A 21,138-nucleotide genomic window follows, 5' to 3' on the forward strand; every position below is an offset into this window, starting at 1 on the left:
CTTTGGTTATAAATTTAATCTCCTCACCATGTGTACTAGTAGAGCTACAATGATTAGTTGATTAATCAATCAGTTGATAGCCAAAAAAATATTTTATTTTTTTTAGAATTTTGAGTTTTGTGGGTGCTTTTTTTATTTTAAATAATTTTGAGAGTTTTTAGGGTTTTTATTATTTTGAGTTTTGGGGAAGTTTTTTTAAATTTTTAAATAACTGAGTTTTGGTTTTTAGAAAAATGAAATTATTTTTGGGGTGTTTTTTTTCTATCATATATATTTTAAAATTTGCTCTTAATTTAGTTTTTATTATTTATTTTTATTTTATTCTTATTCTTATTTATTATTATTATTATTATTTTTATTTTTAATCGGGGGGGAGGGGGTCTTGTTTGTTTTTTTTCTGCATTTTGGTACTTTTACTTTAAATACTTAAGGTACTTTTTCCTGACTATACCTACTTCCATTTACTCAAGTACAGTTTTGAATGCGGGACTTGTAGGTATTTTTACTGTGTGGTATAAGTGCTTTTACTGAAGTAACGGTTCTGAATACTTTTCACCACTGTCTATAGCTGGGAAAAGAAGGCATGAAGCACTGATACAGTCATTTCATACGTGTGTTGCCCCCGTGGAGAGGGGCATATAGAGGTCTTCTTGTGCCTGCTGCAAGGGCCAAGGCCCTCTGTGTAAAGGAGAGTATCACATTCCAGCCCTGCGAGGGCCTGCAGCAGATGTCAGCACTTCACATTGTGGAATCCCTCTCTCTCTCTCACACACACACACACACACACACACACACATACACACTCATTCACCCCTTGAGGTTTTGTCTGTAAAAGCTGGGTATTTTGTCTCGTTGTCCACATTTGATTGCCGCTTCCACGGTGGTCTTGTGAAACGCGGCGGCTTTGATACAAAGAAATATAATAAACAGAGGAAATTAGAAACAAAGCAGACCTTTTGGGTCACGGCTAACGTACAGAGACATGCCAGCCAGGAGGGCTCTGTGTCCGCCGAGCACACTGGAGATGGAAATGTATACAATGGAGAATTCACAGTCGTCGGCTCCCGGGCTAAATCCCATTAGATTTGCTTGCCTTTTCGGGGCACACTGTCAAACAAACAAATGCCCTCTCCCTGATCAGTCGGTGTTACACAACGCATCTGTCACAGTGTCTATGAAACGCCAGTTTTGTTCCAGGTGAAATGAAGTGAAACACAAGGGAGCGGACATGTTTGCTACATCCAGATCGCAGCTTATTATTGCAGCTTGAAGAAAAAGGCTTTTGAGATGACTTCATTTATATGGTAAAAACCTCCTGTAGCAGCAGCAGGAGCCTCCGCTGTGTGGTCCTGAGAGGAGTTGTGGGAAATGTGCCAGCAGGGGAATTTAGAGGGAGATGACTCACATTTTCTCGGAATTTATAACAAATTGAAGTCTTTTACTTTCATTGTTATGTCTGATGAGTTCTTATCATTGAATTACAAGGTTATGCTAACGTTTGCTCTAAAGGGTGCGGCGCCCTTCACTGTTTGGGCACACTTTTATACATCAGTGTGTCCTTAAGTTGTGTGAATATTAAAATATGATGCACTGGTGTGGATTTTTGCAGGGGACACAATATGGAGCCCCTCAAAATTAAGAGCATGCGCCCAATAAAAACACAAAAGTAGCAGAGGACTTTTATTTTGACAAAATTAAAGACATTCACACGCAAAATGAATGTAGAAAATGCACAAATGGATGCATACAATTTACCAGAATGCAGGGAATTTAGTGCTTGGTACTCAAATTTTTTTTTGCAGACAATCCCCAAACGCCTTGTTTCATATGCCCCCCCCACCAATGTTAATACAGTACCTATGCCCTTGATCTGACACTCGAGTTTGAGATGTGCAAAGTGTGGCATCACGGTCATTAATTGCCCCTGGCTGCACTTGGCTTTGAAACCAGAGCCCCCTGGTGGTGCCCCTCAGGGCTACAGTCAGGCCTATCAACACTTGTTGATGCCTCTGTGGAAAAATGACTAAGTTGTGGACAACTTGTTTTGAAGTCAAGTCTCTTCTAAAGAAAAGTATGTCATAATGTGATTCAAATGAATTTCGGTAAAGCATGAGCGTGCTGACTAATGTGAAACGGAATCCATCCATCTGTTTTTTTCTAACCCTTTAAAATGTGGGAGAAAAAAAGCAGAAAATGTAATCAAATAATAAAAGTATTTATTTTCTGCAGTTTATTTTTAAAGAATTTCTACTAGACATTTCCCTAGTTTTTTTTTTTTTTTTTAATTTCTTTCTCTTTCAATTTCTTGTCAAGTTGTTCAATGCCTTTTTTCTCCATGTTTCCTTAAAAAAATCCAACCAGTCTGTTCAGTTTTCAAAGTTTTAAAAGCTTGTGAAAGGCATATAAACGCAGCACAAGAAAACTGATGTCTGTCCTGGTTTTAAAGGGTTGATCTGCTTATTCAGTTCAGTGTTATGGGGAAGCTAGAGCCTTCACATTCAAGCATAAATGATTTCCAACTCTAAAATCACCCATCATTAGCACAGTATAGATGGTTATAATGTTGCTTTTCAGTGTCCGGTTTCTAGTTGCCAAGAAACACCACACAGTCATCATGATGAGAACCTGCTGCCTCTGAAATGAGGCTGGACATTGCATGAAGAAAAAAAATAATCTACAAGATTTTTTTTTGGCTGGTGATACTTTGGACATTTAGCATTGTATTCTGCTGTTGCCTTATTTTGTAAGAAAACCTGATTACACTGTTTAAGGTTGTTATTAGCAAGCCTGCAACTACAGAGTCAAGATAGAGAGAGATGAGATCTACCAGGGGCTCTAGGGTTGAAAAAAATCAAAAAACAAAATGTGAAAACTCATAGTATAAAGCAATTTGTGTTACAGTCTGTTTGTATGTGCTATTCAAATGATGTCTGATTGATTGATGGAAAATGTGTGCAGGTGAAGGTGCACAGAAGCAAAACAAAGAAAGAAAAAGAAAACATAACCAAACCAAAGAGGGGAAGGAGATGCAGCAGCAGATTGGGGAGTTCAGTCAGAGAGAGAGAGAGCTTTGAGCTGCACATGGGCTCAATTAACCGTAGCACTCTCAGGTGTTCCCAGTTGCCCGAACGAGCACCTGCCTGCAAGAGAGCACACAGACAGCACAGAGATGACACCCTATAGGGGCTGTCAAAATGCACATATGTAGAAAAAGACATAGCGTTAAATCAAAGACAATAAAGCAGAGCAAAGGTAAAAATAACACATATAAACACAAATTTATACATCTCTCTCTTTCTCTCCTCCACTAGTACTTGTACATGTGGCCCCAGCGGAGCAGTACCATCTGAGTTCAGCATGTCAGTGTTGCGCTTTACCCATTAATTACACCAAAACAAAGATATTCTTGTCTGATGCATTTATCCATTACATTTGTCTGCAGCCAGTGTTTCACGGCAGAACCTGAACAGAATTCAATTTAGATTCACTTGCTACTTTTGGGATGCTGTCTGACTCTATTTGTTATTGCTGCTGGATGCTGTGAAAATGAGACAGTAGGAAGTCTGCAGTGTGATAGCACAAGCTGGGAGGAAACATCATGACTCATTTGAATGAATGTGTTTTATTGTTAAGTTGGAATCATATAAATGTGAAAGAAGAAGAAAAAAGTAATTTCAACCACTTTAATATTCCCTCAATCTGACTATTATGTTGCGAGAAATCCACTGTTTGTTTGTTTGCTATACGTTTTAGTAAAACCTCTTGTTCCTCGAGGATTTCCCTCCTTACACCTGAGTAGAGTCCAAAAACACTGGGAGGGAACTCTCCTGCTGAAGAGCTTTCTGGCTCGGTGCCTCCATCATAATCTTAGTTAGTGTTGCACTTATACTGAACATCTGCTGACGGTGAAGACTCAGCTTCAATTATGGCAATCTGCTTATTTAATGATGCAGGGGTCAAATCTATATGCCAAACTCAATCAGTGCAGCACTGTACTAGAGCTCAGCACTGCACAGTGATGAACTGTTGGAGCATCTGCAAGCCTGAAACTCTGTGCATGTCTACTGTTACCTGGTGAATTTATAGAGTATGCACACTGAATGTCTGCAGTTTGATATATGCACACTTGTGTTGTTGAAAAATGATGCAAATCATGTTGAAGTGCTTCAGTTTTGGCATGAATAATATGGCTTCGTACATATTTTGTTTGCAGGTCATTTAAAGGGAGCACTATACAGAGGGGAAAGACCTTGATCAATAAATAAAGGGAGAACTCAGCAACTACCAAGATGCCAATACCTGAACATGTCCATGTCCTGTGAAACTGCCTGTTTACTGTGCTGCTCTAATGAAGCCGTTGACCCAAAGAGAGGGGCCATTTTCTCAGGCCAGCAGAATTTATTCAGATTATTTTTACTTCTTTATATGCACAATTTGAAATGAAAAAAAACCCAATCACAGAAAAATTCTAAACTAAAAGGAAGTATTTCACTACTGGAAAATGATGTTTTTAGAAAATTATACGCTGTCTTTGCAGTAGAAAGATGCAAATCCTTTTGAAATTGGTGCTACATAACCAGTGAAAACAGAGAAAAAAGGCTGTGGCATTTGTGTTTACTTTAGAGGTAGAAAACCTACAGCTACCAGAATGCAATGCGCCACACTAGACCAATACCAGAATACCATCATAGCCTCATAGATGGGTTATTTATGTCAATGTAACCACACTAAAGCATTTGCAAAACCCAGTCTCACTGCAACAGCAGCTGTTTATTGTGGAGCAGGAGATAAAAAAAAGGCAAAACAGTCAAATGAAAACTTGTTTTTCCCTTTTGTAATTTTGATGTTAATGTAAATGTCACAGATTTCCTTTCAGAAGAGACCATAGATCAGGACTTTAGTAAAAAGTTCAAGAACAGTAACCATTTTATTCTGGGCATGGGGTGTTTTTTAAGAGGCTAACAGAATAAAAACCCTCATCTATAATTAATATGATAGCTCAGCAAGGCAAAGCACTTTACTGTGTAACTCCCCTTGCAGAGTTCACATCAGATCCCATAAACAATGATTTCCAAATAAAAACTGCTATTTAGCATTTCCTTTTTATTTCTATGCCCACAACAGTGCATAACGTTTCTCCAAACCCGACATCAAGTTCACATTGAAAATATTCACATCCCATCAGTCCTGCGGCCTTTTGTTTCATCTTCATCCTTCATGATTTACATTAAAGTCTCATTCACTTTAACAGCGTATGACATCTGCTTCTTCTTCTTCTTCTTCCAGGCGATTTATCTTGTCACCGATCTGAAGTTCACGTCTGTGATGCTTCTCTGGGTTCAGTTAAAGAGCGATCCATCACATCTGAATTGAAAACATGTTATTTAACGGTGAAAAAGATGTTTAGTAGCAACACTTGTGCGACCCCCCCCGTCAAAAGCTTTGTTTTCATTTGAATAAGGATGTGACAATACATAAAACTCTTGTGCGCTACAGTAGTAAGAAAAATGTTCTCTGAATGCCAGGTACAATACCACGATAGACTGCTTCAATCCAGCCCTGACAGATTTCTGGAATGGCACATGGCTGTCCATCAGACACATGGCTCAGAGCCAGCCGGCGAACATTTCTGTAGACGACACAAAAGGATCCTTGTGCTCTGATGCAAAACCCTTGATTGTAACACCAGAACCATGCCCTGTGACATAAATCGTTAATCTCCATGCATGTGTTGCTGATTAATTTGTGTATGCAAATGGAATGCCTTGTCAGTCAAAATTATACTACAGGGATCGACGCGCAGAGAGGCCTCCCAAGTTGTTTGACACAAAGTGATGAATGAGATATAGATCAGAAATTGTGGGAAAAATCAGCTCTGTTGCGTTAGATTTTATTTTCACTGAGAGAACAAAGATCCGGCTTCCTGTTCAGATCTTTTAAAGTGTTTCAACAAACCTCAGAGAATGAATGAAAACTGACACAAACATTTCTGATGTTTAGAGGAAGTTCTTTATGTAGAAAAGAAAAGAACCACAACTAAATCCAGGTGCACGTCATCACCAAGAATTTTTCTTTTTCTTTTTTAAATCAGAAAGGCTCTTTTGATGCTTTTAATGCACTGTGGAATCATATTTAGCCTTAAAAAACTGTTTTAGATTATTATTAGTCTTCAATAATCAATAGTCATTAGAAACAGAATACTTGCAGCTGCTATCATTAAAAAAATAGTGACTAGAGTTGGAAAAAAGTTCAATGTATTTACTATAACAGTGGTAGAAGGTACATTTATTCAAGTACAGTACTTTAGCGCAATTTTGATGTACTTGTACTTGAGTATTTCCAATTTTTTAAAGTCCTTTTGCATTAGTATCCAGTGACTTTAATTGTTTAGAACTAATTGATTCATTATTGCAGCTATTATTCAAAACCAATACATTTCATAATTATGATGTTTTATAAATTAAAATCCTTTGAGCAAGGTAGCAGGCAGGGTAATCCACCTAAACAAGATTTTAATGATTTAATCTACAGTATGTGCTTGAAGTCCATCATATGAACAGTTGTTGACATTACAATAAGCTTATTTAAGCCTATTAAATCACACACGCATGTGCGCACACACATACACACACACACACACACACACACACACAGAGTTTTCTTAGTTGAGCTTCTCAGCCTCCAATTTGTGAAGCAGAAAGACATCTTGAGATTTTACTCACCAGCAGCTCAGCTCCCTACAGAATACTTTGTGCTTAAGAAGAACATCAATCACGTGCCGCATAAAAGTCCAGTGCTTGCATCATAAAATTCCTTTAACTCATAGACTTTATATAAAATCGATGATGAGCCTATATTAAGCGACACTTCTTGGTGAGCCTATAACTGTTTGGTCCTTTGCCAAATATTTTTCAGGCTTCTGATGTAAGACATTCATTAATTTATCATTTACTCTGTTTTCTGTCTTTCAATTCATTCACAAGCTCAAGACTGAAGTCAACGAGTGAAAAACAGATGAAAAACACATCATGACTCACAAACTGATGTGTGTGTTTGACAGATATATTCACACTTGCTAACAGTGACTTAAAAACAGCAGTAGGAAAACAGTTTCTGCACCATTGAGTAGCTGTTTTGGAACAGTTAGATCCACTTGTCATGAAAGTATAGATGGCTGACTTAAGTTTTTTATAAGCACTTGAAGGACTTTAATGCTGATAAAGGCCACATGATGTGATTAAAAGCTCTTGTAACATCTAGTTTATGCAATGAATGTGTTCTCTTTAATGTATTTAAAACATAAAATGTTAAATGTTTGTTTAATTTAGTAATATTTGACACAAAAAATGGCAAAACCACAACAAAGAGACACAAAATAATCTAAAAAGACATTAAGTTACCCCAAAGAAACATGAAATGACTACAAAAAAACACGGAGGATCCACAATAAGACCAAAACTGACCACAAAGAGATAAAACAGCAACAACTTGGCAAAACCACCTATAAGTCTGTTTGTCTCATTCCTTTGTAGGAGAGTGACATCTGTGTCCAGAGGCCCATTTTTTCATAATCTGCCCATGTGTGCGCAGATGTAAAGTCAAACAAAATTACAGATCGGCCCTTTTCTTCTCAGTAATTTTTTCATTAAATGTCACTTCAATTCACATCTACTGACTGGTAAGAGACTGAAAAGAGACACAAGACACCCCCACAAAGACACAGACAATGACCAAAGAGGACACTAAGGCACCCCAAAAACACACAAAACAAGCACAGGGAGACACAAAATGACCACAAAGAGGCACAAAACAGCAACAAAAAAGGGGTAAAATCATCACAAAGTCTGTGTGTCTTGGTGCGGTGTAGGAGAGGTGCTGTGGCCTTTTGCAAAGGCTATCTGTGCCCTGGTGCCTTTTATATCATATTCTACCCCTATATGTATGCAAATATACCTTGATGTGTGGTCGTATAATATTACAGATTGGTCCTATTTTCTAATTAAATGTCTTTCAAATGAATACCTACTGATTGGTAAGAGACTCAAAAAGACCATAAAATTGCAAACGAAACCCAAAGAGACACAAAATAACTACAAATCAGGAAAGACCAATACAAAGAGACACTAAATGACCACAAAGAGAAAAAAATAAATAAAAAAGAAAAAAAGAAAGAAAAGAAAAAACCCCCACAAAATTATTGTATCTTATGTTGACGGTGGTGGGGCCCTTTGTGAATCTGCACCCAAGAGCTTATTGTCCCATGATCTGGCCATGCAAGTATTTGGTGATCTATGGTCAAAAAATTACAGGTTGGTCCTTTTTTTCTCAGACATTTTAATTTAGATTATCTAAAAGCCACGGAATTTAAAAATAACATACGAATGAGTCAAAAAAAGTGTGTCTTGTGTCCTATGCTGACGAGGTGGTGGGGCCTTTTGTGACTCTGCACCCAAATGCTTATTGTCCCATGATCCGCCCATGCAAGTATTTGGTGATCTATGGTCAAAAAATTACAGATTGGTCCTTTTCTCTCAGCCATTTTCTCATTCACTTTCATTTAGATCATCTAAAAGCCACTGGATTAAAAACATGACTCCATGTAAAACGAGCCTGGTCTTTGAATACCTCTGAATGCATTATAATAAATACCAATGGAAGCCCTCAGCCTATATAGCCCGGGCCTGAACTATATATTGCATGCATAATTTGCCGCCTCTCTCTCTCTCTCTGTGCTTTATGGTTTATTCTGCCCTCCCTGCTCCTGTCCATCTGCCGCTAAATACCACACAGACACCGCCATAAATACTGAGGCGTTTTCCCCCATCACGTAAATGGGAGCGTTTCTCCAGCAGCGGCTGTGAGGTTGATGTGGAGGCGGAGGGCTGCTGTCCTCCGCGCTGCTGCTGCTGCTGCTGATGGGAGGACTGATGATGCTCTCCGGCTCGTGCACAGCCGCTACTGCGCATGTTGCATGACAGGTACCACGCAAGCCTCCATCTTGGGCATCCCGAGCTGAGGCGAAAGGGCAGCAGCAGCCATATACACACACCAAAATAACAACAAAGCGGGCGCGGTGATTTGAAAAAAGAAAAAAAAAAAGAAAAATTGGCAATTTGCCGAGATGTAACTTTTCAACAAATTCAACAAATTGCTTCAGTGGAGAGAGCGGAGGCAAGAATGGGAAAGAAAGACAGCGACTGGTCTGCAAGGCTGTGTTAACGATTACTTGCTCTGTCAGCTTCACTGTTTCCTGAGGAATTGACAGGTGACAAAGCCTAAAGGTGAGTGGGAGCGCGTGGCGCGTTTTCTCATCAACCACTTTCGTGTTATTTATGTCTTTAAACGTGCGCTCGTGTGTGTGTAATCGCATGCTCGCGTTCATATGTGCTGGCATCTTCCTCCTACACCCCCCTCCCCTCCTCCTCCTCAGCCGTCATGGTGGTCGCTGTTTGCAGGCAGGGCAGCTCTCACGCGCTCCTTTGATGCTCGAGCTGAGGGCTCGTGTCTGTTACTTTTACTTTTCTCTTGTTCCAAAGAGAGCCAATGCGACGAGCAGCCACAGGTTGTGAGAGCCCCCGGCATAAACTGGGTGTTTTGTATTGGTTTCCTATTAGTATTTTGATGAACATAGCACGGGCCTAGCATAGCACGTGCGTTAATGCATTTAGCAGTTAAATAAGAGCACCTTATAGACAACTGAAGTGTATCATGTAGTGTAAAAAATATAATATGCATGAGATCACATGGCCTTATTGCATTACAGTGAACGCCAACAGCTTATAAATAATAATCACCAATATTATGGTCTTCTTACATTCATTCTTTTTAATACAGTAGCATTATTATGGTCCAGAACAGCCAGTGTAAATTACATGGGGTTGGATTTTGACCTTGGACCCCTGGGACACACTCTGAGGCTGCTTGAGAGACATAGTGTATTCATTTGGGGATGTGTTTATGATAGAAGTCCATATGAACGCCCTCCTCATGTGGTATTTACAACGATTTTGGAAGCTCGGGGTTTACGAGTTGCGTTGTGTTTTCTGATGTTTTCAGAAATGGCAAAGGCCATGGACTCTGATTTTTCTGCAGATGGCAATTTATTGTATTGTACTTTTTGTTGTAGAGTGTTGGTTGTTGTACTTTAATAATGCGTCTGAGGAAAATGTTGCTACGCCTAACGACCTCATTTTTCCTCTGACACTGTGCCTTTGCATTACCTGCAGTATTTGACCTGTGCGCTGACTTGTTAAATCGTTAGTGGTGGTGGTCTCTAGACTTCAACATTCAAATCCATGTTGCCGTTGTCTGGCAGCGGTGTTGTGTACACGGCTTACCATGTCGTAACCACGAGGTCACGAGTTCCATTCGAACGTGCCAACTACTTTATGACCAAGAGTGTGCAATTTAAAATAGGTAGAATAGTAAAAAAACAAACAAAAAACAAAAAGGGGAGACGGACAATTTTTGAATTTGGACCATATAGGATACTCCAGGAATGAGTCTTAAAAAACGGATATCTATAAGCATTTCAGCACTTAAACGTAAGGCGTTTGGACACTGTACATGAAGGCTGTTTAACTGAAACAGCTTATTTTGACACTGACGGGCTTAAACTGTTATTCTGACTGTCTGATAACATTATTTGTGTAACCAGAAACAGCCTCAAAATGGCTTTGCGCAAAAATAAAAAATGATTTATAAAAAAGAAATAAAAGAAAATGCACAGCAAGTGGACATTTCGTGGACAGAGCAGAAGTGCTTATTGACCTTGGACCCATGGGGTTCACCATGCTTGAGCCACCGCAGCCACTGAGAAAGCCTCTGCAGTTTAACATCGCAAATGTAGTAAAAAAGAGAGCTGCAGACGGTAGAAGTACAGTGTGATTACTAAAATGTGACAGACAGGCTAAAATAGGCATTTTTGGTATCTGACAACATTATGATAAGGACCTTACAGATGTAGACCTTTTCATTTAGGAGTAAGATCTTTTTTGTTGTTTTGTTCATATCTAACTGGGTGAATTTAGACTTAATTTCAACCAAACCAGAGTTATTGAGCCTTGAAACACTGGAAAGACAAACCAAGGAAGCTTTTGTGAGTTTAATTTGTTCCTGTTTACTTTGGATAAAGTGCGTTTCATGGCTATAAAATTACTGTTTACTTTAAAAGAACTCTGGTGGGTTTGTCTGGTTAAACAAAAAGGATCTTACTGTTAAACAAAAAGGTCTCTTTCTGGAGGGATCCTTCTCATAATGCTGTCAGACACTTATAATAACAATCTGAATCCGTCAGGTGCAAAAAGAAGCATTTTTTAGTGGGCGTGACTGGATGGTGTAAAGATGCCCCTCAGGAATCTCACTGCAGCAGAGCAGAATTGCCTCTTGACCTTGCACCCATGGGACTCACCATGTTAGGCCGCTTGAGTCACTGTCAGCCACTTTATGACAAAGCCTCTGCAGTTTAACATCGCCTGTAGTAAAACACAGCGAGCGTAATGTTCTTCAGTGGTGGCACAGTTGACTCAGGCAGTGCCAAGGTCAATTTATGGACTCAGTCTCTGCTGAACCCACATTTCTTTGCACAGGAGTCAGTTTTTTGCATGGGTGCCAACAATGGTCTTGTTATTTCTTAAAATGTAGCTATACCAGTTGTTCTCAAACAGTGGGGGGGCACAGAGCCACTGTGGGTGGCTGTGTGGATGACCAGGGGAAGAATATGGAGTGAAACAAATTTGAATAAATCTGACTTATGTAGGGAAAATAACTCAGAGCTTTCTGATTGAAATTGTAGATTTGAGGGCATAATGTCTTTTTCAGCCTCTGATGAGGGACACGATAGACAAAGTTTAAAAACCACTGAGCTAAACACTTATAGCACACACCGCAAAATGCACAAGATTAACAAAATTAAACATGCCACTAAATTTTTCTCCAATCTATAATGAATTAGTCACCCCAAAACCAGAAAACAACTCATTGATTAAGGAGTTTGTGTTAAAAAGCATTGTGTATTGAAGAGCAGTGGAACTTAATAGACCTTTTTCACAGCAGGCGTTTTTACATGTCAGAGTAGGAAGAGCACAGGTTTATTCAGTGACATTAACGATAACTGCATCCCATTTAGGAGAGGTCCTGGTATTGTCCATGCTGTCTCACTTAATGGAGCTGACTTATTGTTAATGTTATCAATTTCACCTGTGCTTTTCCTGCTATGACAAAGTGTCTCCTGTGAAAAAGGTTTATTGTAATGAACTTATCTTTTAGTATCGTATAAATTAAAATCGTGTAGGTCATCAGTTTTTTATCAACAGTTTGTCATAACTGCATGAAGTCTGTAATACACTGATAAATCCTCGGGTCACAACTTGATCCACAACGAAAGCTAAGAGCTATTTCTTTTCACAGCTTATCAAAAGTGTCAAATCTAAGGTCACAACATTGCCCTTAACGGGGATGTAATCCAAGGCAAATCTTTAGGGTAGTGAGATAATTACACATAAAGGGTAGTGGCTTAATAATAAGACAAAACAGTTCTGATGCCCAAAAATATGTGTATTATATTTATTTTTTCTACTTTCAAATATGTTTTCTCATGATTTACTCGGACTCAAAAGACCTTTTCCACCGCAGACATTTAGACTTGGCATATAAGCACAAGACACAGTTGCATTTACAGGGTCCCTACAGCTTAAGGCAAGTTAGATTTAAGAAATTTGAAGACATTTTTGGACTCGGAATGAAATTTAAGACAAAAACATAAAACATAAACGGAATTAATAACTTAGGGACAGTTTTTTTGTCTTTCAGTGGAGACGTGGGGAGGACAGAAATACCTGTGTGTGCTTCTCACTCTGCCTAGATCTACATTGTGCCGAAAATATACTAAACCTCGTGTGCAGTGCTTTGTACAGCTTTCAGCCATGCTGTGAAATTTTGGTTTAATAGCCAGTTTTTGTTTTAATTTGCATTTCCCTGTCGTCCAGGGAACAGTGACAGCCAGCTAAGGTCTTATTTTTAGAAAAATGAATTCAGTGCCCTTTTAAGACTTTTTTAAGGAAAGTGGGAACTCTGATTGTGTGTCCCAGTGAGCTTCCATAATATTTAAATATTTATTTAAAAAAAGATGTTGCCAGTTATTTTGAGATTTCACAATATGAGTGAGAGTCAGAAAAAAAGATTAATAAAATCGGACTTCCCGTATCTGAGCATATCTAAGACATTTAAAGGACTTTTTTACAATTTTTGAATACCAATTAAGGTCTTATTTTTAGAAAAATGAATTCAGTGCCCTTTTAAGACTTTTTTAAGGAAAGTGGGAACTCTGATTGTGTGTCCCAGTGAGCTTCCAGTAAGCCAGCATACACAATAGAAGAGATTACTCTAAGTGGAAATGAGCTATTTGTAATGTTATTAACCCTTTAAAAACCTGATTTCTTTAAAAAAAAATATGGGGAGAAGGCAACGCACAGATGTTGACGTTACCAAAAAATTTGCAAAAAATTGTAAATTAGTAAAAACGTTACTAGAAATTCAATGGAAAATAAGAAAAACAAACCAAACAAACAAACAAACAAAAAAAGTTAAAAAACCAAAACCAAAAACAATCGTGAAAGTTACTTCAAAAACTAAAAAAAATAATTATTTCTGTGACATCATTTTAAATATAGAATTATTAGAATGATAAAAGAAAATTTTGTTATTTAATCATTTTCATAGTAATTATCTAATAATCTTCTCCGTTTTAACAAATATGAGAAAATAAAAGCTAGAAAATTGCAATTTGAGGGGCATTTTTTCATGTTTTCGAAAGAAATCAAACCAATTTGCGCAGGTTTCAAACAGCTTGTGAAAAGCGTCTGCTGTGAAAAAGGTACAATTAAAAAAATCCCTGAAAGGAGGAACACTGATAAAACTGCCCAACATCCTAGAGACACACATATAACCTGTGACAGAGGGTTGGACTGGGACATTGCCATAATGTGCTGTGTGCTCATGCCAGCGGTCATATTTTGAGTTGTCATGCAGAGAAATGCTAGAAGGTCGATGAGACATAGGAATCGTAGGTCACATAAGAAGCCGTTTCCAAGAGTGTGTGGTCCGTTGCCAAGTTAAACATCCCCCGCCACTCCAGCTGCTGCCACTCGATATGTGTGGGTCAGTGTTGACGTATGTCGGCCACTCTCTCCTCAGTCCGACCCCACATTTTGCAGGAATCTTCCAAATCGATAAAAAAAACGATGTGTAGTTAGCTTGGATTGAGGCAAGGTGTTTTGCATGGACACAAAAAGCGCTGAATGGAGCGGTGGAAACGATTTCCACTAGAGAAGATGATGATCAATGTGCAGGCGAGGAACAGTCGGGGAGTTACTGGGCCATGGCGGACAGAAAGTGAGGGAGAGTGTCTCTGTCTAGACAATAAAGTGCTTCAGTTAATATACAGTCTTGCCAGCAGGGTGGGGTGGGGGGTGAGACTGAGACGGTTGGCTTAGCTGTTTGTCTCAGCGTCCCTTTGCAATGAAAGGGCACCGGTTTCCTAGAATGGGAATGAATAACACAGGTACTATACGCCTGCGAGCTGATTAATGGCCCCTATCAAGAAATGCAAAAGCGCTCTCCCTGTGCATAGAAGTGTGCATTTGTATATGTATAGTTCTGTTACTGGTTGACCTGGATTTGCATTATCTAACAAACAGATTTATAGCGAACACCCAAACTACATTATCTCCCACATTTTAGTATTTGTTGTGTGAGAAAGGATTGAATTATATCACGGCAGCTATCATAGATCAAACCTAATTATACAGCTTTTAAAGATCGAGGTAAACAACTGTGGCGATGGGAAAGAAATGGCATAATTTACCCTTTTTATTCCTAGACTGAAGTAGAGGATATTTCAGGGTCACATTCACCTGACGAGTCCTGAATGACCATCGTTATTCACGTGCATTACTCAACTAATTGGATTTGTGCTTGAACTTGTACTACCTGATTAAACCATGTTAGATTGAGTCATTCACATTGCGCACATTTACTGTATGTGATGGGAAAGACAAAACACACATCATTCAGAAAATAGATAGTTTGTGATATTTGAAGTGGGGCTGAATGAGGTAGTCAGTGTTTTAAATACAGTACACTTGGTCGGTGTAATTCAAGTTTGCAGAGGCCGATGAGCGCGCACCCCACAGGGGTTGATATCAAAACATATGATGATATCAAAACATATTTTAGCCACTTTAAATAAGGCCTACCTAAAAAATCAATGTCTGTCTAAGTGGACGCTTTATTTGGAGTGTTTTCACCACTTTACCTCGCTGTCACACAGCTTTTCTTTGGCACTACATTAGTCATCTGTCGCTGGTCATCTGTTTGGATCAGAAAGTGCTGTTAACGGCTGTTATGCGATCCGACTGAAGTGAAACTAAATGTTGAAAATAAACCCCTCTAAACAGCATGGTAAAGCTGTGATGTGCCCCGTCTGTTTCTGCAAACTGCAAACGCCACTCATGTTTGTAATACACTGACTATGCATAAGTATCTCATACAGCCCCACTTAAAAAATCCCAAACTATCCCCTTAAGATACCAGGATCCCCGCAGATCCTTAAAAAGTCTGAAAAGGTCTTGAATTATTCATGTAAAAGATAAGGCCTTAATTGGTCTTTAAATGTCTGAAATTAATTTTTCATAAGTCCTAAAGTGCTAAGACATAAAAGGTACAATTTAATTTTCTTCTTCCTTCTTTTCTGACATTGCATCATTAAATCAAAAAATAAAAGGTAATTGAAAAAAAAAAAAAAATTCACACAATACCATTTGCATGGCCGTCACCCAAAAGTCATGTTTTATATTAAAGTAAATATTTGGGCAAAAATTCTCTCTAACCCTTAATAATTGGTGTCAGATCTTTTTTTTCTCCCCAATTTTGGTTATAGTGAGATCAGTCTTCACTCTGAGTGGCACTGAAAAAGTCTGAAAAAGTCTTATATACCACTTGCTGTAAGCTGTAGGAACGCTGGATACCCCCGAGGCTCCATACTCGAGTGAGAGCGAAGCCCAGGCAGCCCTGTCTTCTGTCACATGTGCAAATGAATGCAGAGATTTGTCGAATGTGACGAGAATACGATTCAGTGTGGGTTATTAAATTGCGCACCATTAAGCTTGAGCCATTTAAATTCTGTGTCCCCCTTCTCATTATTTTAACAGTTTGTTTTTTTCCTCCACAGGCTCAACCCACAGCAGAATGGGCATTAAGAAGCTCGCCATCTTTCTCCTCATCCTCTCTCTTTGTCTAGAGGGAGCATCTGCCAAAGAAAAAGGGACAAAAAAGGGAAAGAAGAAAGGGAAGCAGGTTTACTGTCCATCGTAAGTACGAGGCCAACAACACCATGGGCTGTCATACAGTGCAAATGACAACAAAATGTGCTTCATGTAGCCACAAAAGACATCAAACAGATGTTGTCATCGGCTGGGTAGCACCCCGCTGACCAATAAACTGACCTTTATGTCTGACATTGGTGAAGTTCCCCCTTTATGTACTTTTGAGGTGCACCAATATTGGCAGTTAAAGGGTAACTTTGGTATTTTTCAACCTGGACACTTTTCCTGTGTGTTTGTGTCTAAGTGATTAATAGAGACAACAATTTGTGAAATTGGTCCAGTTTGAATGAGAGCGCCGCCAGCAGCCGTGAAACAGGCTGAAATGTATCCTTACAGGGCATTTTTTATCTATTTACATTCCTTAAACATGCTTCATTTTCCCACTGACAGACTCAGATTGTTATTATAAGTGTCAGACAGCATTATGGAAAGGACCTTACAGAGATAGACCTTTTTGTTAAAGAGGTAAGTTCCTTTTTGTTAACCAGAAACAGCCCCCAAATTACCATTCAAACCCACCAGACCTAATTTAGTTATGTTATGTTATTATTGTAAAGCACACTTTATTCAATGTCCACAGAAACAAAATAAATTCACAGAAACCGTCTCTGTTCGTTTTTACACTGTTTCAACAACCACCAGCACTGGTTTGGTTGAAATAAACCCCCAGTTCACCCATTACATTTGAAAATATGCTGACTCTATGCAAGCTAACACTACAGCTTATTTATAAATGTAGTCTGGTGGGTTTACTGGTGACAATGTTGGGGCTGATTCTGGTTAAACAGAGAGGATCTTACTTTTTAACATAAATGTCTATCTCCGTAGGGTCCTCTGCATAATGTTGTCAGACACTTAAAACAGTAATCTGAGCCTGTCAGTGGCAAAAACAAACACTTTTAGTGGATGTACATTGATGGTGCACAAATGCCCCTCACAGCCTGTTTCGCTGCAGCCGGTTGTGGCACACTCTCTCAGTTGTGTACCAGTTTAAAAAAAAATAATCGTGTTCATGAGTCACTTACGTAGAAAACATGGGAAACTAATGTTCAGTTGTAAAAAGTAACAGTTACTCTTTAAGCATTCAGTGAAAGCATAACTGTCTATCTTACACCTGATGGATCTTATTTGCAGTCTTTATCCACTACTCATGTCTGAACAAAGCTCATCAGCTGCTTCACTGCACAGATTTTCAAGTCTGATATGACAGAGTAACGCAGTAAACTGGGAACAATGGGCGTCGCAGGACTCAGCACCAAATGGCGTTGATCAGGACAGCAAACTTTTGTCATTTTTATTCTTTTAAATGCGTGTGACACTTTGCACCATTCTGTGCCCCCTTTGCTAAATTTTGAGGATTTTGCAGGTCTGCAGCAGTTTGTGACTCATGAGGTGAATAACTGATGTGTGCATCCATTCAGAGCTGATCAGATCAGATCAGATTGATAGATGAGAGGAGCAGCTGCCGAGTGAATGCAAACTCTGACCCAGCTGAAGGAACCGTTAGGATTCAGCGCCTGACGTTTCTGTTCTCCATCCGTGCACAGAGTACGCTCTGTGCTTTGAGAGTGCGGTGCAATGCATAACTGAACAGTGTATATATTCCAATAACATTCCCAATGAACGGTCCAGCACTGTTTTTGTCAGTGGAGTCTGGCTTTGAAGAGAGCAAAAGTTTCACTTTCAGTTCAGTTCCCTATCGACCTGTTTGGGAAGTACTGAGCATACAACTGGGTAAATGAAAGTTGAATTATTACTGCAGGACTTGTGTGAGACTTTGTAAACAGGTGTTTTGATATAGTTTTATTCATTTATTATTATTATTATATATATATATATATATATATATATATATTATATATATATATATATATATATATATATATATATATATATATGAAGGAACAATAGACAACTTTGATTCATCGAGAATTTTCTCAGAATTTTGTTCACAGGAGGCATGTCAGAAAAACTCACTGTGTCAGTGACTGAGATTAAAATAGTCATTTAGGGGATGAAGTATTCCTTTAAATAAGGTTGTCAGGTAGCCCAAAAATATAGATTTTGTACATGTCTAATGACAGATTGAACATTACTATGTCCTAATATGCCTTTTGGACTGTCCGTGGTCTCTCTGTGCCGGGCTGCACCCCCGTCTTCCTTAAATGGTAACAAATGGCTCGACAATGAAAGTTCTTGAAATGAGAAGCCGTTTGATGTAGTCCCAGTATTGGCAAGTGTAAGCTGTATGACATATTTCGAGTTTAGTGCTGCGGAGGCCTTTGTGGATCAAGGGAACCACTTGGTTCCAGTTTAGCAGTTGTGCTTGAGGTTGTCAGAAGGGTCTGTTAAAAGAGAGAAAAAAGAGGTTTAGTGGATGGGAATTATGTGTTTCGCTTTGATCAGAGGAACCGCAGAACATACACACATTGCGCAGCATTCCTGTGGAGCACTTTAACTCATCCTCAGTGCATGATAAGGTTTACATAATGATATGTAAAGTGCTTTGAGAGGGGGAAATTCTTTGGCAGGAGAATCATTGCCACCCACAAGGAGGCTTTCTTCTCCTCCTTTCTCTCCTGCCAGATCCTGTTCTCCCCTTTCCCTCATTGTTTTTTCATCCGTCAACCTCAGTCAACAAATGATGTTTTGCTGAAAGTCACCACTTTATGTTATTCTGGTAATTGTTAGTAGACAGCTGTTTTTAGCTGTTTTGCAGAATTGTTCAAAGGGAAACTTTCACTTTGGTTTCAATAAAATGTAAAATACACAGAAAAAATGCGGATTGTCTTGACAGGTCATTTATACTCTTTGCCAAACACATGAGTCAATTATTTAAAGCATTTTTCACAAAGAAAATAAAAACTGTTCTAGAAAATGTTACTTAGTTGTATGCCTTTAGAATATATTTCAGAGGGTCGGAGTAACTGTTACCCAAATTTTAGGCTTGTATTCATTAATACTTTCCCCAGACAAACCAAAAACAGGGTCCTTAAACTCTTGTGTTTCCTGCTAATTAGCAAACGTTATCCTGAACGCTGCAAGCCAATCAAATTTTGTGCAGCTGCAAAATGTGCTCGGACATCCTGCTTGTTGACCTCCACAGAAAAGCATTAGAAATTTAGGTTTTCCCGCATTTTTATTTAAATTTATGAAGTTATAAAATAAAAATGGTTCATCGATGTTCGTGAGGTATTCTGAGAGGATAGAGAACGTAGTATATTTTCTTGTGTTCTCACATAAACAGAACAAAATATGTCCTTTGGATTAAGCAGCTCAACGTAAAGAAGATAAAGGATGTCTACATTTATTTATTAAGGTAAAGCAACATAGTGTCAGCAAAATTTGCTGCAAAGTGACAATATAACCTCATACATTATGTCAGCAAAATCCTGTGTAACGTCACCTTGCAGCAAAATTGGCTAGATAACGTTAGCTTAAGTTTGCTAATAGCCGCTAACATTATGGCCAACTTCAATTTTGTCATCTGTTCAACTTTGTCTTGGTATTTTGGTTCTTTGACAGTCAGATTTCAGTGTTGACTGTAGCAGAAGGTTGTAGTTTAAACCCACCCGGCTGAAAACTATCAACGTTAGCTTAGCTGTCACATTACAAAGAAAGCAAAGGCTGGCTAACGCTAACACCGCGGTATAGTGAAGACCCTTTTGATGGTTTCTGTGTGAAATAAGGAGCTTTTTGTCCCCAAACGTTCTGTAAGGCATCTTTGATTATGTCTTTGACACCGACAGCCTCCACTGTTAATTGAGGCAGCGAGTGAGCTAAGGCGGTGGGGGTGAGCGATAGGTCAATTGTCCTAGAAGGCTGAAAAAATGTCCCCTATCTGCCTGAAGGTCAACACATCGTCCAAGTGTTAAAAGCTAATTTAATCCCTAACAGGTAAATCTCTCAGGTTATAGTTTAATCAGAGAGTATACGGAGCAGAAGTGGGTGTGCTCGGCATCTGCACTGTTCATCTGTCAGGAATTTGACCTGCTAATGTAATCGTGTTTGACCCTCCGTCTCCGTCTTTTTGTTTGCAGACAGCTGTCATCTGAGGATCTGGCCCGAGTCCCTGCAAATTCAACCAGTAACATCTTGAACAGGTTACTGATCACCTATGATCCCAGAATAAGGCCCAACTTCAAAGGCAAGTCTCTTTTCCTCTTCATCTGTCTCTGTCTATTCTTGATTTACATTTCTGTGGCAGCGCTGTCATACTAATTAAATTAATGAGTGTACGATGAATATTTACCTCCATATTTCTGCTATAGAGTCAGAGCAGGAACAGGTATCTGCATAAATGGTGCATGAAACATAAATGAAAATGGATTTCCTGTATGCATGCATACACTTGCATATTTAACACGTACAACACTGTTACAGTGAGTCCATGTTCTCGGCTTGGCTGTGTTTTCTAAAAGACAATTTAACAAGATGGTGATACACAGGCTGTTCTGGAAATTGAATATGTTATATATGTTGTTTTCTTGATCAGTGTAGCTACACACAGATTGTATTACGTCAGTGGACTACATTTACAGACACTGATTGGATATCCAAATAAAAGACGAAAGAAGAAGAATAAAAGAAGACTTTAAAACAGTCTAAAATCCTAAAAAAATAACACACAGTGTGAGGATTGATATGATATTTAACTGCTGTTCTTTCAGATTTCTGCCTCTAGAACCTGCCAGTTCTTTTATTCTTTACTGTCCAAGTATCCATACAGTGTTTACACTGTAAATGTGACGCTGCA

General features: G+C 38.8%; 1 protein-coding gene across 1 annotated transcript in view; it reads left to right on the plus strand.

Annotated features, from left to right (window-relative positions):
* The first annotated feature begins 8,860 nt into the window (after positions 1–8,860).
* The window catches only part of glrbb (glycine receptor, beta b), a 41,384-nt gene continuing 29,106 nt past the window's right edge, over positions 8,861–21,138 (plus strand). The window contains exons 1-3 of the mRNA XM_042493316.1: positions 8,861–9,281; positions 16,229–16,367; positions 20,423–20,529. Of these exons, the coding sequence (XP_042349250.1) occupies positions 16,246–16,367; positions 20,423–20,529 (229 nt within the window). The 5' untranslated portion in view covers positions 8,861–9,281; positions 16,229–16,245. The remainder of the gene's footprint in view (positions 9,282–16,228; positions 16,368–20,422; positions 20,530–21,138) is intronic.

The sequence above is a fragment of the Plectropomus leopardus genome, chromosome 9 (assembly GCF_008729295.1).
Source record: "Plectropomus leopardus isolate mb chromosome 9, YSFRI_Pleo_2.0, whole genome shotgun sequence".
Classification (NCBI taxonomy): domain Eukaryota; kingdom Metazoa; phylum Chordata; class Actinopteri; order Perciformes; family Serranidae; genus Plectropomus; species Plectropomus leopardus.